The 18,179-nt window shown below is 46.5% G+C and overlaps 1 protein-coding gene across 3 annotated transcripts in view; it reads right to left on the minus strand.

The window, feature by feature from the left end:
* The window catches only part of LOC309567274 (rho GTPase-activating protein 27-like), a 103,733-nt gene that overhangs the window by 9,272 nt on the left and 76,282 nt on the right, over positions 1-18,179 (minus strand). For all 3 annotated transcript variants that reach the window (XM_082272659.1, XM_082272660.1, XM_082272661.1), the window contains 7 exons: positions 18,025-18,112; positions 8,481-8,585; positions 7,737-7,844; positions 6,283-6,370; positions 4,682-4,783; positions 2,600-2,698; positions 9-86 (listed from right to left, as the gene is read on the minus strand). In XM_082272659.1, coding sequence (XP_082128785.1) covers positions 9-86; positions 2,600-2,698; positions 4,682-4,783; positions 6,283-6,370; positions 7,737-7,844; positions 8,481-8,585; positions 18,025-18,112 — 668 coding nt within the window. The remainder of the gene's footprint in view (positions 1-8; positions 87-2,599; positions 2,699-4,681; positions 4,784-6,282; positions 6,371-7,736; positions 7,845-8,480; positions 8,586-18,024; positions 18,113-18,179) is intronic.

Raw genomic sequence — 18,179 nt, forward strand, 5'->3', positions numbered from 1 at the left:
TTCCTCACCTTGATCCACCTTGTGACGTAACTTCTGTATAGTGGCCAGGTTTCCACTAACCCTGTACAAACCATCAATGTCCAAACCTGGATAAAAAAGAAAAAAAATGAAAAATATCAGATGTGAGCCCAAGACCATAAAGATGACGAGAGGTGGGAGATGCACAGATGTAGACAATGTGAGCAAGGAAGATATTGCTGTAGAACAATGTTTCTTAACCCTTTTTTCAGTTGAGGCACCCTTTTAAAATGATAGACAATCTCAAGGAACCCCATTCTAAACATTCTAATAGCTTTACATAATAGAGCAACATCCACACACATAGGACACCCAGCATTAGAGGTGATTATTCCAAAGTAAATACACTTTTGCACACTGGTACTGACTAATATTCCAATGTTTCTCTTCTCCCTCAATTACTCTCCATCAGTCAGCTAATGTCAAATAAGGATGCTGTGGAGGCAACAGATATATCCTCCTTATTGACTGATACATAATTGGTTGTTAGGATGCCAGTGTCTAGAAAGTCATGATGGTGGATAATAAAAACCCATGGCTTTGTGTAACTAAAAGGCAAAGTCCCAAGGACTTCGTGATCACAAAGCACGAGGGAAGCGCGAGAACGGGAGGACGTCCAGGTACGTCCTCCCAGCATTTTAGAGCCAACAGAAGATTCCAATAGTGCAGTACTTTAATGTAAAAAGCCTGGACAGCACATGCAGACCAATGAATCAAATCACTCATATCTAAAAAAACGCTGTCGACCTGGAATCTAACAGCGGCGTGACGTCAGCACCAAATTCTCCACCCAACGCGTTTTGTCCAAGGGGTCCTTTCTCTTGGCTCCTGGTGAGCTTTATTTATTCTGTGTTGGAGGCTCTTAGGGAGATGTCCTGGGAATTCTTATATTCCAATGATCCCTGCCTGAGCAACATGCGGACTAAGGCAGTTATACTGCTGTAGTGGCAGTCACTCATTGTGGGGAGTTTGCACTCCATACACAGCTGTACTACAGTGCTCATGAACTAACAAAGAACACGCTGATTAAAGAACAGAGCAGAGTGACAGAGAGAGGAGCTCATCAGTCTGCTGCTTCCCCTTCACTGTGTAGTCACAGGCTTGGGAGGGGGGTGTAAATATTATCTCCTGCCCTGCAAGCCGGGTTTGTGTAAATCTCAGGACTGGATGGACAAATACAAAATAGTTCAAACAGCTCCCATCTATATAGGTCATCTGTACGCCTGGAGTTCAGCTTTTAACAGAACACTGCCCACAGACGCCAACATTCCCCATCTCGGTGGGCGGATTAGGTCAGAAGGGGGTTTGTGGGCAGTTAAGGTATCATAGGGCGGCATAGTGGTGTAGTGGTTAGCACTTTCACCTAGCAGCAAAGAGGGTCGCTGTTTCGAATCCCAACCACGACGCTACCTGCCTGGAGTTTGCATGTTCTCCCTGTGCCTGCGTGGGTTTCCTCCAGGTACTCCGGTTTCCTCCCACACTCCAAAGACATGCTGGTAGGTTAATTGGATCCTGTATAAAAAAAAATTGGCCCTACTGTGTATGTATATGAGTTAGGAACCTTAGATTGTAAGCTCCTTGAGGGCAGGGACTGATGTGAATGTGCAATGTATATGTAAAGCGCTGCGTAAATTGACAGCGCTATACAAGTACCTGAAATAATAAATAAAAATAACATAAGTGAGTCCCATCTCTGTACAGGCACTGAAGTAGTTACTGGTGAATTTTATGGTTAAAAAGCCACGTGCTCGCTAAATTCCATGCAAGACGTAACCTCTGAGCCGTAGGCATGAGGTCGGCATACAGTGACATTGTAACCTCTAAGCAAGGGGTCTTCAAACTATGGCCCTCCAGTTGTTCAGGAACTACAATTCCCATCATGCCTGGTCATGTCAGAGTTTTACAATGCATCATGGGAGGTGTAGTTCTGTAACAGCTGGAGGTCTGTAGTTTGAGTATCCCTGCGAGTCCAAGCCCTAGACATCAACAGAAGAGCTGGATTTGGAGGACCTTGTGGAGAATTCGGAACTGGCTGTAACTGGGGCCTTTACTGGGAAGAGCGTTGCCCTGTTCGCACAGTCCACTGCATCCTCTGTGGATAATGGGGGTCACTATCTGAGGGGTGTAGGCAATGGGGGGGTCACTATCTGAGGGGTGTAGGCAATGGGGGGTCACTATCTGAGGGGTGTAGGCAAAAAGGCTACATGAAAAACTTTACAGATCAAAGCTGGCTATTGTATGGAAAAAAAAAAAAAAAAAAGGTACAGGTTCCTCCATTCATGCTAAGCACGAATAGATGAATCACCCACTGTGCCCATTGTATTCTGACACCCGGCACCCTGTGGCTATCAGAATACTCAAACAGCAACTGCATTTGATTGGTCGCAGCCTCTGTTCAGCCAAAAAAAAATTGTCACTCAAAGGATGTTGAGCAGGAGATGGTCAGCTGTTCTTTCTGAACTGGTTGAGTGTCTGTTTCACTGTGTATGGCCAGCTGTATGTTCTACAGCAGTGAAATGTTCATGAGATTTACCAATAAAACAGAATTCTGCTATTGATTCCTCATCGTAGGTTATCTCACCTCTTCTCTCCACAGCTTGGATGGATTTGCTGACAAACTGCGGCACGTTCCTCTTCTCTCGCTCACACAGATGGTAAAGGGGACATCCGAACACTTGATCTGCGGGAACAGGAAAGACGTTCAGAGAGGAGAACACTGGAAAGCTCAGCGAGGAGAACACTGGAAAGCTCAGCGAGGAGAACACTGGAAAGCTCAGCTCTATCACTTGGCATCATCGGTGTGTATGCAGGGTGTGCCTGGGCACACCCTAATCGCCCAGTGTGGTGAAAATTCCCCATTTAAGCCCCATAGACTTCACCAAAGCCCCCTAACTGGGCTCCTAAAAAAAAAATTATAAAAATAAAATAGTAAAAAATAAATACGAAAAAAAAAACCAAAAACAAAGGAAATGGACACCCACCCCCACTGACACCCGGCCCCACTGACACCCGGCCCCACTGACACCCGGCCCCACTGCCCCACTGACACCCGGCCCCACTGCCCCACTGACACCCGGCCCCACTGCCCCACCGACACCCGGCCCCACCGACACCCGGCCCCACTTCCCCACCGACACCCGCCCCCACTTCCCCACTGACACCCGACCCCACTGCCACCCGGCCCCACTGAAACCATCAGTACATACACACACACGTATGTATTTAAGCTTTGAGGTGCACACCCTAATGCAATAGGCTGTGCACATCTATGCTTGGCATAATGCCTTATGGACACGGACACCCACCCCCACTGCCCCACTGACACCCACCCCCACTGCCCCACTGACACCCACCCCCACTGCCACCAACCCTCACTGCCCTACTTCCCCACTGACACCATCAGTACATACAAATACACACACACATTATGCATTTAAGCTTTGAGGTGCACACCCTAATGCAATAGGCTGTGCACATCTATGCTTGGCATAATGCCTTACCTCGAATGTAAGAACCAAAAAGAACATTTTGCTCATGGGAATTTTGGAAGCCAAATACCCACTTGCTGACCGCCCTATAGCAATTTTACTGCAAATGGGTGGCATCTATACGCAGGATCATGTGCATATACATGACCCTGCACTTCCGCCTGCAGGCTGCTTCTGCTGTGATTCTTTACAGCAGAAGCCAATCTGCAGGGGCCAGGCACTCCCATGTCCTCCGGCACCCGCCGATCGTTGATAAACACAGATTAGGGATCTGCCTATGTACACAAGCTGATCACTGTTCTGACAGGGGGAGGAATGGATTCTGCGTTCCTGCAAAGCAGGGCCTAGAACCCATCCCTTCCCTTAGTAAAAGCAGCACACTGTGTACCCAAAAAAAACACTGGTTAGGCACACAGTTAACCCTTTTCATTGCCCTACATGTTTAAACCCCTTCCCAACCAGTGTCATTAGTACAGTGACAGTGCATATTTTTAGCACTGATCACTGTATTAGTGTCACTGGATCCTGCAAACTGTATTAGTGTCACTGGATCCTGCAAAGTGTAAGTGTCTTGTCCATTGCAATATCGTAGACCCGCTATAAGTCACTGAGCGGCGCCGCCATTACTAGTAAAACATTTTTTTTTTTTTTTAATCTATCAATATATACCATAACGTTCGCATAAACAAATCAATATGCTTACTAGAATAGGATTTCTTTTTCTTTTTACCAAAAACATGTAGCAGAATACGCACTGGCCTAAATTTAAAAGAAAAATTCGATTTTTTTCCCCCCTTTCTGCTAAAAATTTTTTTTTTATATATATATATATATATATATATATATATATATAATATATAATATATATAATTTTTTTTTTTTTTTTATATAGCGCAAAAATAACACGGAGGTGATTAAATACCACTTAAAGAAAGCTCTATTTATGGGGAAAAGGACAATTTTATTTGGGTACAGTGTTGCATGACTGCGCAATTGTCAGTTAAAGTAACGCAGTGCCGTATTGCAAAAATGGCTGGGGGGGGGGGGGTAAATCTTCATGGATAAAGTTGATAAAGACCCATTGGCAAAATGTTCTTTTTTGGTTCTTACAAGTTTTAGAAACTGAGTTCTGCCATTGTCTCAGCATCTCTGGCCCTCTTTCTTTTTTGTATTACCTCGAATGTATCCTTTGTCTCGGAGCGACTGCAATGTGGGTCTCCTCAGCAGAAATTTCCGGAGTTTCGTTCGAACATTTCGGTCGCTGTCAGTGTTCTGTACTGTGAAATAAACCAATAGCAAAGTGAAATTTCCATTTTAAGTTCCTGCAAGTAACTGTGCTTTTCTTCAAAGCCATTCCTTTGTGGCTGTGGAGGCCCCCAGGCCCAGATCATACAGGACCTCTTACCCTGGCACTGAGCTGGAACCCCATGACCTTCAACTGTCAAATCAGAATCTGCTGACCAATGGCAGTGTGACATTTAATAATGTGGAAGAGCATGGTGACAACCAGGGCTCAGTGTCAACTTGGGGAGAAGTCAGGACACTGTATACAGCCTGTGCCTAGGATCTGAGGGCTTCACCAGACACTAAAGCCCTAATTTGTTATATGGTTTTAGAATTTAAGAGGGAAAGATAAAGATTAAAGATGAGAAATAAACTTTAAAAAAAAAAAAAAGAGAGAGAAAAAAAAAAAAAAAAAAAGATGATAAAAGATGAAAGAAAGGAAGAAAAAAAAAGCAAGGATAATGAGGAGAAAGAGAAAGAAGAAAGAAAAAGATAAAAGAGAAAAATGGAACTCTTCCCAAATCAGCGTGTCTTTTGTGCTGCGGCCATGCTAACCTTCTCTGTATTGTTCCAGTTTTAGTATATGTGTATAGTATGTGGTTAGTATGTGTATGTAACAGTATATGTATGTACTAGTATATGTGTATAGTATGTGTGTGTATGTATCAGTATATGCATGTACTAGTATATGTGTATAGTATGTACTAGTATATGTATATAGTATGTGTATGTATCAGTATGTATATTTGTATAGTATGTATGTATCAGTATATGTATGTACTAGTATATGTGTATAGTATGTACTAGTATATGTGTATAGTATGTGTATGTATCAGTATATGTATGTACTACTATATGTGTATAGTATGTATTAGTATATGTGTATAGTATGTGTATGTATTAGTATATGTGTATGTATTAGTATATGTGTAATAGTATGTGTATGTATTAGAATATGTGTATAGAATGTGTATGTATTAGTGTATGTGTATGTATGTATTAGGTCCGGTTCACACTTATGCGATGCGGGAAGGCTGCGAATCCGCAGCCTGTTCCCGCATCGCACATGCACCCCCGGCAGTTCACACTGCCATATGCGATACGCTGGGGGTGTCAATGTAATCTTAACGACACCCCCAGTTTGATCGCATATCGCAGTGCGATCTTGCAGTTCGCACAGGATCGGATCGCACAAGTGTGAACTGCTGTGCGATCCGATGCTGATGCGGCTGCCAAAAAGGGTCCTGTGCGAGTTTGCTGCGGGTGCGAATTTAGCCATACAAAGTGTATGGATAAACTCGCACCGCACAGCCGATCGCATGTAATGAAGGAGCAGTGCGCTCCGACATTACATGCGAACCCTGCACTCGCACAAGTGTGAACCGGGGCTTAGTATATGTATTAGTATATGTGTATGTATTAGTGTATGTATCAGTATATGTGCTGCTGAAGCAAGCACATCAATTCGAAGATTAACATGAGATTTCTTTACCTCTTTTCTCATCTTTCATTCCCAACTTCTCTGTAGAGCCAAATTCCTGCAATGACTCCGTCTCATTCTCAGAGGTGTTGTCAGAGGGCTAAAACAAAAATTTACTATCACGAATCTCTACAGTCATTTTATATTGTGGGTTGTCAGTCCAGGATGACAGACAGGAGCACAGAGTAAGAGGAAGGAGGGGGTACAAGCTGACAAGCAGAAAGGAGTGCAGGGTGGCAGGCTGTCAGGGAAACAGAGGTCAAGGGTGCAGGGTGGCAGGCTGTCAGGGATACACAAGAGGTCAGGGGTGCAGGGTGGCAGGCTGTCAGGGATACAGAGGTCAGGGATGCAGGGTGCAGGGTGGCAGGTAGAAAGGAGTGCAGGGTGGCAGGCTGTCAGGGATACAGAGGTCAGGAGTGCAGGGTGGCAGGCTGTCAGGGATACAGAGGTCAAGAGTGCAGGGTGGCAGGCTGTCAGGGATACACAGAGGTCAGGGGTGCAGGGTGACAGGTAGAAAGGAGTGCAGGGTGGCAGGCTGTCAGGGATACAGAGGTCAGAGGTGCAGGGTGGCAGGTATAAAGGAGTGCAGAGTGGCAGGCTGTCAGGGATACACAGAGGTCAGGGGTGCAGGGTGGCAGACTGTCAGGGATACACAGAGGTCAGGGGTGCAGGGTGGCAGGCTGTCAGGGGATAAACGTAGGTAAGGGGTGCAGGGTGGCAGGGTTATACAGAGGTCAGGGATGCAGGGTGACAGGTAGAAAGGAGTGCAAGTTGACAGGCAGTCAGATGTATAGGATGACAAGCAGTCAAATGTACAGGGAAACAGGTGTTCAGGGTGTCTGGGAGAAAGAAGAGTGGGGTGCCAATATGTCAGGGGTGCAGTGTGACACGTAGGAAAGGGGTACAGGGTGTTAGGAAAGCGGGGTGACAGGTAGGTCAGGCGTGCAGGGCGACAGGTAGGTCATTGGTGCAGGGTGTTAAGGAAGCAGGGTGACAGGTAGGTCAGGGGTGCAGGGTGTTGGGGTGACAGGTAGGTCAGGGGTGCAGGGTGTTGGGGGTGACAGGTAGGTCAGGGGTGCAGGGTGTTGGGGTGACACGTAGGTCAGGGGTGCAGGGTGTTAAGGAAGCAGGGTGACAGGTAGGTCAGGGGTGCAGGATGTTGGGGTGACAGGTAGGTCAGGGGTGCGGGGTGTTGGGGGTGACGGGTAGGTCAGGGGTGCGGGGTGTTAGGGAAGCAGGGTGACAGGTAGGTCAGGGGTGCGGGGTGTTAGGGAAGCAGGGTGACAGGGAGGTCAGGGGTGCGGGGTGTTAGGGAAGCACGGTGACAGGGAGGTCAGGGGTGCAGGGTGTTAGGGAAGCAGGGTGACAGGTAGGTCAGGGGTGCAGGGTGTTAGGGAAGCAGGGTGACAGGAAGATAGGCATATAGTTTAACAAAGAGAAGAGCTGGCCTAATGAGGAATACTTACAATGCGTGCATCTTTGCCAATACATCTATTTATTGCGGTGTACCAGTCGCTTACGATCGTATCGGAGTCATGGTGAATCAGATACTCGGAGCCATCTTGGGTTTTTAACTGAAAGAACAATTTTGTTTTCGAATTGACTGTAAATAGAGGAGACAGAACATTCCAACAGAAAAACGCCCATAGAAAACACTCCACTATAAATGTTCTGGTAAAGAGCAGAGACACCATGTCTGGCCATCCCAGGTCATGACCACCGTCTGTCTATTTTTTATTTTTTTCTTTGAGCTCCGCTTTGTGGTTTGAGCTCTCACCTCTACATGAAACAATGCACATTGAATGTGAAAGTTCAAAGACAAAAAGGAATTCAAGTTCCAAACTTGCTTCTCAGGTTCTCCACTGCTCTGGGTGCCGGTAAGAAAAGAGTTCACCCATCTCAGCTAGTATAGCAGAGATAAAACAACAAAACCGCACTCCAAAAAGTCGCCCGATTAGGTTTAGTCAACTTCTGACAGTCCCCACCCTGAGCCACACCCCACAGATTCATTGCACCCTGACTGGACTGAATATTAGAATATGTCCAAGCAAGGTAAAATGCATCAGAGGGGGCGTGGCCTAGAATGTGGACTGTCAGAAGTCTGCTACATTGATTAAACCCAACAGGATGACTTATGGAGTGTGGTTTGGTGTTTTACCATTGCACATAGAATGTATGGCAGTCACTATATAATTGTGTGGCACACTCACCTCCATCACACGCTTCTTGCTGGACTTCTCCTTGCTGGCCCAGCGAAGAGATGCCCCTTGCAGTCTGACTGTGTGCTCGGGGGTGGTCATCTGAGACGACTGTTTCTGAAATGACAGGAGAATCCACTTCGTAAATAATATCATAGGACACCAACATCATCACGAATACCAAATACCACCAAAGAACACCAACAACATCAAAGAGTATTGGATGATACCACAGAACACCAATAACGACTTTCTAACTGCTAAAAAAAAAAAAAGTCACAACTCCCTATTCTAACTCTTAGACCTCGGATAGCTTTGATACAGTTGACCACTCGATCCTTTAAAAAAAAAAAAAAAACCGTCACTCCCTTGGCCTCCGTGACTCTGCTCTTTGTTGGTTCTCCTCTTACCCATCTGACCACACCTACAGTGTCACTTACAACTCTACATCCTCCTCTCCACTTTTGGTCAGGGTCCCCCAAGGTTCCATCCTTGGAACTCTTCTCCACTTTTGGTCAGGGTCCCCCAAGGTTCCATCTTTGGAAATCCTTCTCCACTTTTGGTCAGGGTCCCCCAAGGTTCCATCCTTAGAACTCTTCTCCACTTTTGGTCAGGGTCCCCCAAGGTTCCATCCTTAGAACTCTTCTCCACTTTTGGTCAGGGTCCCCCAAGGTTCCAGCCTTGGAACTCTTCTCCACTTTTGGTCGGGGTCCCCCAAGGTTCCATCCTTAGAACTCTTCTCCACTTTTGGTCAGGGTCCCCCAAGGTTCCATCCTTGGAACTCTATTTTCTATCTACATCTCCTTGCCCTGGGTCAGCTGATAATTTCCAAAACCATTTCTATGGTGACAATACACAAGTTTCTCTAGCCCTCTGCTCACCTATTTAGTCTCCTTGCTCCTTATTTACTAGCAGACATATCTGTATAGATGTCACACTACTTCCACAAACTTTCCAAAACTGAGCTTATAATAATATTTCCTCCCCCCATGCCTCCTCTCCAGCGAGATCAATGGCACAACTACTGGACCCTCACTTTAGGCCATGGTTTTAGGTGTACCGTATATACTCGAGTATAAGTCGACCCGAATATAAGCCGAGACCCCTAATTTTACCACAAAAAGTGGGAAAACTTATTGACTCTAGTATAAGCCTAGGGTGGGAAATGCAGCAGCTACTGGACCCAACTGGACCACCCCGAGACACAAAACAGGGGCTGCGGGCATTGTACAGGAGATGCAGGGCTGTGGGCATGGTACAGGAGATGGCGCAGGTCATAGTATAGGCATTGCACAGGTCATGGTAAGGGCATGGCACAGGTGAATGTATAGGCATGGCACAGGTCATGGTAAGGGCATGGCACAGGTCAGGGCACAGGTGATGGTACAGGCATGGCACAGGTGATGGTATAGGCATGGCACAGGTCATGGTAAAGGCATGGTACAGGAGATGGTATAGGCATGGTACAGGAGAAGGTATAGGCATAGCACAGGTGATAATATAGGCATGGCACAGTAGGTACAGGCATGGTACAGTAGGTACAGGCATGGCACAGTAGGTACAGGCATGGCACAGTAGGTACAGGCATGGCACAGGAGATGCAGTGCTGCGGGCATGGTACAGGAGAATGTCCTGTACCATGCCCGCAGCACTGCATGAGGAAATGCAGGGGCTGCGGAGGAGTCTCACTTACCGGTCGGTGAGGTGTCTTCGATCTAAAAATTGCGCCAATACGTCACCGCAAATGCGCCACCGATGCTCGGGAAAGCGCGAACACGTTCGGCTATTCCCGGGCATGCGGCACATGCGCAGTGACACATCGGCCCTGAGCGGCGCCATTTTTAAAAAGACACTGAAGCCAGTGACTCGAGTATAAAACGAGGGGGGCATTTTCAGCATGAAAAAACATCGCTGAAAAACTCGGTTTATATTCGAGTATATACGGTAATTCTGGACTCTCCTTTCGGCCCCACATCCAATCATTGTCCAAATCATGCATAACAAAATGTGCCCTTTAACCCATGACAACCCAAGACCACTAATTCACTCCCTGGTCATCTCTCGTCTCAACCAATGCAACTTCCTCCTGGTTGGGTTAGGTTTACATAGGCTATCCTCCTTTCAATCCATCATGAATGCTGTTGCCAGACTCATCCACTTTACAGACCATTCGGTGTCTGCTAATCTCTTCACTGGCTTTGGCTCACCCAACAAATAAAATTCAAAATACTAACAACATACAAAGCCATCCATAAATCTGTCCCAAGCTGCATCACCAACCTCATTTCAAAATACCAACAAAACCATTCTCTTAATTCCTGGATCCATAATGATGGTCCTATACTGTGATCAGGTCAGATAAATAACCCTGTTGAGGGTCCTGTACCATGAGCATTGTGAGTGGGTTCTGTGAGGTGTGCGGGTCTTTGGTTTAATAATTAGGGTGTGAGGAGACAATCAAATCCCTATTAATTATACCCTGACTATGGGTGTCACATGACTGGTGTGCAATCACCAGGCAAAGGGACGAAGGTCTCGCAATTTCCCAGCATAGTGATCATATGAACACATTTCCTGAGACATCACTGCAATGTCAACACGAGCCACAACTACAGAATACGAAAAACAAGAAAAAAAAAAAAAGTCTGTGCCCACGTTGCCTCCCGCATTCATTTATAAGACACGGTTTGGTGACAAGGTGATAACAGAAGTGATCCCACATGTCTCTGCATATTTTAAATGCCTTGCAGTGCATGTTTTTGTTTTTCTGGCCTTAAGTACAGGAGGTCCCTTTTTTTTTTTGGCGTATTTCATGTTGCAATTCATAACATGTTGCAACATGCGGCACTTCAATGTTTTGTTTATTTGCAAGGTATTTGGTGTGAACATGGACCACTGAATACAAGGCTATGAGCCCGGTCCTTGTCTAGGGACTGAGTAGTGCAGCCCACCAAAGTTGCGGTGAATGAGCCCTTGCGGTTACATACTCCACACACGGTGACCTTTATACTTATAGATTATATGTAATAAAAAGGGAAAAAAAAAAAAAAAAGACAGCGCAAAGCTTATCTCAAACAGGTTCTACAACATCCCCTCCCAAGATTTGATTGTGTTTACATCATTCTAGCAAGACGATCGGCTTTCACTACCATCACACACGTGACCGGAACTGGGCGCTGTGCTGGGAATGCTGGTATCACATTCCTGTCCATGATATTTCTATTGAGAATGAAAGGAGGACGAGGGAAGAACCTTGAGAGCCTTAGACAGTCCTACACCTAGAAAGCCTTAGACAGTCCTACACCTTGAGAGCCTTAGACAGTCCTACACCTTGAGAGCCTTAGACAGTCCTACACCTTGAGAGCCTTAGACAGTCCTACACCTAGAGAGCCTTAGACAGTCCTACACCTAGAGAGCCTTAGACAGTCCTACACCTAGAGAGCCTTAGACAGTCCTACACCTAGAGAGCCTTAGACAGTCCTACACCTAGAGAGCCTTAGACAGTCCTACACCTAGAGAGCCTTAGACAGTCCTACACCTAGAGAGCCTTAGACAGTCCTACACCTTGAGAGCCTTAGACAGTCCTACACCTTGAGAGCCTTAGACAGTCCTGTGTAGACCTTGAGAGCCTTAGACAGTCTTACACCTTGAGAGCCTTAGACAGTCCTACACCTTGAGAGCCTTAGACAGTCTTACACCTTGAGAGCCTTAGACAGTCCCACACCTTGAGAGCCTTAGACAGTCTTACACCTTGAGAGCCTTAGACAGTCTTACACCTTGAGAGCCTTAGACAGTCTTACACCTTGAGAGCCTTAGACAGTCTTACACCTTGAGAGCCTTAGACAGTCCTACACCTTGAGAGCCATAGACAGTCCTACGTAGACCTTGAGAGCCTTAGACAGTCTTACACCTTGAGAGCCTTAAGCCTAGTACACACGCAACGATTATCGGCCGACCGGCCGTCCGTCTTTTGTCCAGAGTGGTGTTTTGTTGGTTGGAATGTGCCTAGACTGCACACTAATTTTCTCGCCCAACAAAATTCTACTTCAGAAGTGATGTCATGTGTTTGATTGCTTTCTTTGTTTTTTCTTTACTGAGCATGCCCAGACTTGCTCATTAGATTTTTCCCTGTCGAAATCTGTACTGACTGTTTAAAAATTGGCCTTTGTGTTGACGGCCAACAAAAATTTTATAGTCTGCACACCAGATTTTTTTCGGCCGAAAAGTCGGAGTCGGTTGTCGGAAGCATTATACTAACAAGCCGAAAATCGGCGGATCGGTCGTCGGACGAAAATTTCCTGCCGATTTTCGACGCGTGTGTACGAGGCTTTAGACAGTCCTACGCCTGGAGAGCCTTAGACAGCCCTACGCCTTGAGAGCCTTAGACAGCCCTACGCCTTGAGAGCCTTAGACAGTCCTACACCTCGAGAGCCTTAGACAGTCCTACACCTCGAGAGCCTTAGACAGTCCTACACCTCGAGAGCCTTAGACAGTCCTACACCTCGAGAGCCTTAGACAGTCCTACACCTCGAGAGCCTTAGACAGTCCTACACCTCGAGAGCCTTAGACAGTCCTACACCTCGAGAGCCTTAGACAGTCCTACACCTCGAGAGCCTTAGACAGTCCTACACCTCGAGAGCCTTAGACAGTCCTACACCTCGAGAGCCTTAGACAGTCCTACACCTCGAGAGCCTTAGACAGTCCTACACCTCGAACTGTGATTTGCTCTCTGACAGACTTGCTTTTTTATTTTTTCAGATATTGCTTAATGGGAATTAGGGATCGACCGATTATCGGCAAAGTCGATATTTCTTGGGCCGATATGCACTTTTCCGATATATCGTAATCGGACCCGGAAGTTACCGATATTTCGGGAAAGTGTTGTACCAGAGTGTTGCCTGCAGCTAGATGCATCACCCCGGTACCGGCGTCCATAGCCGACGGTCGGCTGTCTTGTAATGACAACCGATGAGGCTGAGAAACCGCTTGGCTGTCATTACAAGGAGCCGGAGGGGACACCCCCCCCCCTCCCGCCACCTTCCTTCGGGAGACCCGGGCAACCAGCCTGCACGGCCGCCGAAGACCCTATCAAAGCCGCATTTGGCTCTGATCGGGTCTCCATGCAAAAACCCGGAAGTGATGTCATGAGTGACATCACTTTCGGGTACTGTCTGGCGCCAGATTTAAAAAAAATGACAGCATTCAAAACATCCAAACTTGGCGTTTTGAATGCTTTTGAGTGCAGAGGAGGGGTTTGGGGTCTTTTAGATCCCCAGAACCCTCCACAAGAGTACCTGTCAAAACAAAATAAAAAATTAATTTTTTTCTAAATGTACAAAAATTTTAGCCAATATAGGCCGATACTGATATGCATTGGCCAAAATATTGGTATCGGCAACGAGAAATCGATATCAGTCGATCACTAATGGGAATTCACACACTTCAATAAAGAGGGGCACTGGTCTCCACTTCCATTGTGATACAGAAGAAAATAGTGGTTCTATTGGCCATCATGGCAGCACAATGGAAGATATCCTCAACCACTAAGAGTGGTCCTTTTTTGTTATTAAAGTAGAATACAGAGGTGTAACTAGAACCTTCAGGGCCCCGTTGCAAGAAACCATGAAGGGCCCCCCGGACGGGGTCCTTCCCTTCAAGCCTGGGGCTCTTCCCACCGATCCTGGGGCCCTTTACTCTCATTGCGTTGCCCTATATGATGGTCCTGCAGTGGGACCCTTTCACAAGTTCTGCAGTGGACATTCTTCCTGCCATCTTGGGGCCTCCCCACGGTGGTGGAATGCCAGGGCCTGGTTGCAAGTGTGACCTTTGCGATCCTGGAAGTTCACCCACTGGTGTCAGTAGTTTTTAATTTTTTGGTATTTTAATTTGTATTATTTTTTATCATTTTATTTTTTTACAATGTCACTGACTATGACTCTGTCCATTCAGAAAAGGTAGGAGCTGGTAAATTACATATTTACCGACCCCTTCCTGGTTCTCTATTGTGACACATCTCCCCTGCAGCAGTCGGCAGGAGAGGGGAGGGAGGACAGTGGGGGAACCAGGGGAGCACACAGGGGCCCAGAGAAAGCAGAACACAAGTGAACTGGATAGGAGGAGTGGCGGGGGCAGCATACAGAGGAACCAATCTCCTCCATTTTCCTCCTGCAGCTACAGGAGGAAAAAAAAAAAAAAAAAGAGGACAGTGATTTCTCTACATGCTGCCCCCGCCACCCCTCCTATCCAGGTGTACAGGGGAGCCGCATATCCAACTTGTGAATGCGACTTCCATTCAAATCAATAGGCTCCCATAGGGAACCACTGATTTTGAACGGAGGCAGAAAAAACGCTGCTAAAAGCAACGTGGCCAAACGTGCAATAACGCCAATGGAAAAAGCTACTAAAAGCACGTTTTTACAGCTGCTTTTTCCTGATGTTAGAAGTGGCTCTGCAGCTCGTTTTTTCTGACGCCCAGTGTGCATGGGGCCTAAATGTACATTGAGCTGCGCATGCACAGTAGGGATAGACAGATATGTTTTTTTCAGGGCCGATACCGATATATTGGTCACAACGTATCGGTATCGGCTGATATGGGAAGATATTTTGTATATCCTATGTCAGGGTCCGAGACTAGTCTTCTCCTCCTACAACCATTAGGTGGTGATGCTCATGTAATGGTAAAATGAGGTCACATAGCATAATTCCATTTACAAATGTTATTGAATATTCCACTCACATATGTACAAAAGATATAAGCAATTCCACGTTAGCTAATCTGCTGGCAGATCGGTATCTCTGTATGTGATACTTGGGTGATACCGCTCTGTCCGGCACCCACCCAATACCGCTCCGTCTCTAACTCTTCTCTCTTGCCGTGACACCCAGGTGATACCGCTCCATACCGCATACGATCTCGGAGGTCACGTCAGATTTTTGCCCATCAAAAGGCCAAAAATCTGGCACCCACAAGTAGCCATGGAGAAGATGACAGCAAATGGCGAGGGGTATAACCGCTGCATTGCTGGAATGTAGAGGGGAGTATTTGGGGGGGGGGGGGGGATTTGGTTCAGCTTTAGAAATATTTTTAGACCATCTTCTGACAACTTTCCTTACACCAGAATCGGACTGCACTTGGATTGTTCTACTAGGAGAAAGAGACTCAATTGAAAGGGCTGCCAATCTAAAAAATGGGGGTTAGCTGAGAGAGGAGTTTATGCCCAGTTTCTGAAGAGGGAGGGGTTTAGGTAGCTTAACCACTTGCCGTCTTCTCACTCGAGCACTACTGCGGCAAAGTGGTTCGTTATCGTCTGGCGACGTAGACCTACGTCGCCAGACACTCCCCTTTCTCGGCGGAGCGTGCGCGCCGCCGGAGGCTCGCTCCCGCTGTGATCAGCCACAGCGGGAATCGGGCCAGGGGAGGAGCAGCGGCGATTGCCGCTGCTCTTCACCGATCATCGGGGAATCGAGTGTGGAGATCCGCCCGCTTGTGTAGACACATGCGGGCGGATCTCCTAAGCGACAGGCAGGGTAGGATTGCAGGATTAAGCATAGCTGAACCTGTGATCTGTCCCTGTGTCACACAGTCACCTCCCCCCACACATGTTAGTAAGCACCAGGCATACATTAACCCCTCCCTCTCCAATAAAATTAACCCCTTCCCTGCCAGTGTCATTTTTACAGTAACAGTGCATATGTATAGCACTGATTACTGCAGTAATGTCACTGGTACCCCCAAGTGTCAAAAATGTCAGTCAAGGGTCCGATCTGTCCGCCGCAATGTCGCAGGCCCGCAAAAAAAAAAAAAAAAAAAAAAAAAAAAAAAAAAAAAAATCGCAGATCGTCGCCATTACTCGTTAAAAAAAAAAACACCAAAAATGACAGAAATCTTTCCCTTAGTTAGTAAACGCAATAACTTTTGCGCAAACCAATCAAAATACGCTTATTGTGATTTTTTTTACCAAACATAGGTAGCAGAAAACAAATTGGCCAAAAATTTAAAAAAATGTTGTTTACATTTTTTTGGGGGGAATTTCATATAAAAAAAATGTGAAAAATATTGTTATTTTTTCAAAATTTACGCTCTTTTTTGGTTTATAGCGCAAAAAGTAAAAATCGCACAGGTGATCAAATACCACCAAAAGAAAGCTCTGTTTGTGGGAAAAAAAGGACGTTAATTTCGTTTGGGTACGGCGTCGCACGACCGCGCAATTGTCAGTTAAAGTCGCACAGCGCCGAATCGCAAAAAGTGGCCCAGACGTAAGACAGCAAAATCCTCCGGTGGTAAAGTGGTTAAAGGGTAGAAAGCATAGGGACAGCAGGCCCGTATTTAACACTTTAAGGCCTCACCTTTTCTATTCCCTCGGTTGAGATGCCCTGGGTTTCACATAAAGTCCTGCTATTTTAGAACTAGAATATCCTTTTGAATGTGTGATTGTTTCACTCTTTTCTATTACATCAACATTTACTATGACCAGCTCACAAATGTTCTGATTTTCAAGTTTGTCATTAAAAATAGAAGGGTATGCTCAATCGCAGTGCCTTCTCTTGCCTTGGCTAACCAAAGTGCACAACCCACCAGGGATCCTGAAGTGGGGACTAGAGGACAATCAAGCAGATCTGCTATTTTTAACATGCGTATCTGGTAAAGCTACAGTCTTATCTATCAGGTCTTGTAACCTTTGTACAACTCCAACCTTCTCACTCAGCTCCTTTAGTATGAATAATAAAAATTTATAAGTTACAGAGTCAACACGGCTTCCTTGTAAAGATCACTGCTTGTATCGTGTGCGGTACCGCCAACCATTATCCTGTCACTCTGCTATGAACCTGCGGTCTCGTTATGACTAATGGGTCAATAAATGGTGTTTTACATACCGATAAGCGATACACCTCACAGTGATTAATATAGATAAGGTATTAAACTCAATACTGAAGGTGCTCTGCTCAGCACACTAGACACTTTCCTTTAGGTGCTCCAAAAACGCTTTCTGCCTTCCTTCCCTCCCGCTGTATAGCACACAGGGGCAGACTGGAAGCTTTCAGCCCAGGGGGCAAGTACAAACCAGAAGCCCATGGTGCAGCGACTCGGCCCCCCTCCCACTCTCCCCCTTTTCGGTCCTCCTGACCCCCATTCCAAGCTGAAGCCCTGCTCCAGATACTCTACTCACCAGCTGAATCTGGGTTCCCATCCTGACCAGCAGGGGGCGGTTGGGGGGAGCTGTGACAGCTCGGTTGGGGCTGTCCAGGGAAGGAGAGTCAAGTTGGGCATGGAACCGTCCTCTGCTCAGACACTGTTTACACCATCCATGCTGGAGAGGAAGGCCTGCGCTCTATCCTTGTCTTCATCCAGCACTCAGTAGGTTAGTGGCAAAGACTTTACTTCTCTTTGCCAGGGATCCTTTAGGCATGTCTGTGGCAGACACAGTGCAGCCTTTTTATGGGGCGTCAGAGTGGCCCGGGGGCAATTGCCCCCCTGCCCCAGTCCTCCCCTGATAGCACACCATCCCCCCCCCCCCACATGGACACATCAGACGTTTAGCATAAGAATGTGACTCACCAGGCTGTTCGATGACAGGTTCTTAGCATCTTTAAAGAAAGTCAGAATTCTTCCTTCCAGAACAGTCCATGAAGTGCTCCAGTTCTTCCTGTGGGGAAGAGAAACATAAAATGTACACTAATCTGAGATGTGACATAAAATAAAAAATATAAAGC

This window comes from Pelophylax lessonae, assembly GCF_965119305.1.
Source record: "Pelophylax lessonae genome assembly, chromosome: 11".
Lineage (NCBI taxonomy): Eukaryota > Metazoa > Chordata > Amphibia > Anura > Ranidae > Pelophylax > Pelophylax lessonae.